Source organism: Myotis davidii, unplaced genomic scaffold, assembly GCF_000327345.1.
Source record: "Myotis davidii unplaced genomic scaffold, ASM32734v1 scaffold546, whole genome shotgun sequence".
Lineage (NCBI taxonomy): Eukaryota > Metazoa > Chordata > Mammalia > Chiroptera > Vespertilionidae > Myotis > Myotis davidii.
This window is the reverse complement of record NW_006297836.1, coordinates 921,611-924,259: the sequence shown is the minus strand read 5'-3', so window position 1 is coordinate 924,259 and position 2,649 is coordinate 921,611. Positions and strand designations below refer to the sequence as shown.

Below are 2,649 nucleotides of genomic sequence, written 5' to 3'. Positions count from 1 at the left end.
GGGCGGGGTGAGGGCCCCAACCCTCCCCCCCATCTGCCAGTGCACAAATTTTTGTGCACCGGGCCTCTAGTACTACTATAATACTCTATAAAAACATGAATGAAGTAAATAATTACAATTTACAAATCTAGACTACCACAAAATTATATTCCAAATTTTTATAAATGAAAAGAAAATTCATAATGCAATAAGATATTTCCCCATATTAGCATTTCCTCTAATTTTTCTGAAGATGCTACAAAGGGCAAGTTAGGAGTAGCATACCAGAAAACACCTCTAGCTCTCATCTGCATTTTCTGTATTCAGATCCTGATTTGAGCTTTTACTAGCCCAGTAATTGTAGATATGTTACTTCTCTATTCTTCAGTTATTTTTTCTGTAAAATATGAATAATTAATAATTTCTGTCTCCTGGGTTTTGTTATGATAATTCAAATGTTTCATTCACATCAAGTCCCTAGATGAGTCCAGCAGATAGGAAACTCATAGATCTCTGTTTTTTTGTGTGTGTGTTTTTTTTTTACAGAGAGGAAGGGAGAGGGATAGAAGTTAGAAACATCAGTGAGAGAGATACATCGACCAGCTGCCTCCTGCACACCCCCTACTGGGGATGCGCCCGCAACCAAGGTACATGTCCTTGACTGGAATCGAACCTGGGACCTTTCAGTCTGCAGGCCGACGCTCTATCCACTGAGCCAAACCAGTTAGGGGGGAAACTCTTAACTATTATCATCATCACTGTACAATTGGGAGAAAATAAGTTTTCAAGAACAGGTCTTAATTTCTCACATTATCCTTGTTTGTTTCGCTCAGGTATCTTCAGTGCCCTGGGTTTGCCTGTGACCCAGTGCCCATTGGGTCTGAATGCCAAAGGACTTCCTCTAGGAATCCAGGTCGTGGCTGGACCCTTTAATGATCACCTGACCCTGGCTGTGGCCCAGTACTTGGAGAAAAGTTTTGGAGGCTGGGTCTGTCCTGGAAAGCTGTAGAATGATCTTCTCACCGTGTGTGAGTGTGTGTGTTTCTATAGGTTGGGTGAGATCAAGCACCAACATGCAAGTTAAGAAGAAACAACTGCAGAATAATCACTTGTTCAGTTATTCTTTCTACTGTTCTTTCTTTCGCCAAGTGTTAACTTTAATGAAATGCTAATATTAGGTTCCTGCCCTCAGTTACCTGAGAAGATGGGCAAGTAAGTGAATATGTGCAATAAAGTATTCTATATGCTGTGATGGTGTCTGTTTTATATACAATAGGGAGATCACAGAACGGAATATTCAGTTTTAATTAGGGAATCATAAGCAACTTCATAGAGAAGATGATGCTTAAACTAAGAATTGGAAGACAATTGTGTGTTTGCCCGGCAGGCCATGAAGTAAGGTAATTCCACTTAAGAACTGTAGTGACAAAAACAAGGCATGAGAACAACATAGTGAATTCTTGTAAGTGTAGGAGCTGGAGAGGGGTATGGAGGCGGATGAGAATGCATCAAGAAAAGTTTCTCCAATATCATCAAAAAAGGATATGTCATAGTTCTGTCCACTAAGAGGGTCTAGAAACAGTGCCAGCTTAGTACAAATAATCTCATAGCACCCAGATCTTCATTTCCAAATACCTTTTTCCATTAAAAAGAATGGGGCTTTTGAAAATATTTTTTTATTTATTCTAGAAACGTAGAGAGAGAAACATCAGTGATGAGAGAGAATCATTGATCGGCAGCTTCCTGCATGCTCCTCATTAGGGATCAAGCCCCTAACCTAGGTATGTGCCCTGACCAGGAATCGAACTGTGACTTCCTGGTTCATAGGTCAACGCTCAACCACTGAGCCATGCTGGCTGGGCAAACCAGGGCTTCTTGAAGAAAAAGCTGATTCCAGACTGAGAGAAACTGTAAGGTGAGCCTGCAACATAGTTGTGCCAGAAAGTTACAAAGTGCTCAAAACTGAAGGAAAACATCAAAATGACACAGGAACAGTTCAAAGAAGCTCTCACTGGCCAAACATGGGACAAGTTTAATACCAAAATGAATGACAGTGATGGATTATAACATATTGGGGTGGATGTGAGGGAAAGTAGATATAGATCTTGATATAAAATAGATATAGGTGCCCTAGCCGGTTTGGCTCAGTGAATAGAGCATCAGCCTTTATATATGCTTATATATTTTTATAGATATAAATGCTAAATACATATAAATAAAAATATATAATATATAAAATTATTTTATATTTATATGTAATATAACAAAATGTAGGGTTAGAAATACATAACAAGAGCTTTAGGAAGTCATCATCTTGCAACTATCTAAATAATATTTAATTCAGACATGACTCATCAATGGATGCTAAAACCATTGGCTAAAAGTTGGGGAACAATTTTTAGGAAACTGAAAAGTTGTTTCAGTCTTAAAATATCTCTTGTAAACACTTATTACAAGAGTATGTGATGTTGCCCTAGCTGGTTTGGCTCAGTGGATGGAGCATTGGCCTGCAGACTGGGGGGTCCCAGGTTTGATTCCAGCCAGGGACACATGATTCTCTCTCATCATTGATGTTTCTATCTCTCCCTTCCTCTCTGAAATCAGTAACAAAAATATTCTTTAAAAAAAAGAGTATGGAATGTTGATTTTCAAGTGGAGATTATAGGAGAC

The 2,649-nt window shown here is 38.8% G+C and overlaps 1 protein-coding gene across 1 annotated transcript in view; it reads left to right on the top strand.

Moving 5' to 3' along the window:
* The window catches only part of FAAH2 (fatty acid amide hydrolase 2), a 56,533-nt gene extending 55,302 nt beyond the window's left edge, over positions 1–1,231 (top strand). The window contains exon 12 of the mRNA XM_006773705.2: positions 813–1,231. Within this exon, the coding sequence (XP_006773768.1) occupies positions 813–988 (176 nt within the window). The 3' untranslated portion in view covers positions 989–1,231. The remainder of the gene's footprint in view (positions 1–812) is intronic.
* Positions 1,232–2,649: the final 1,418 nt, after the last annotated feature.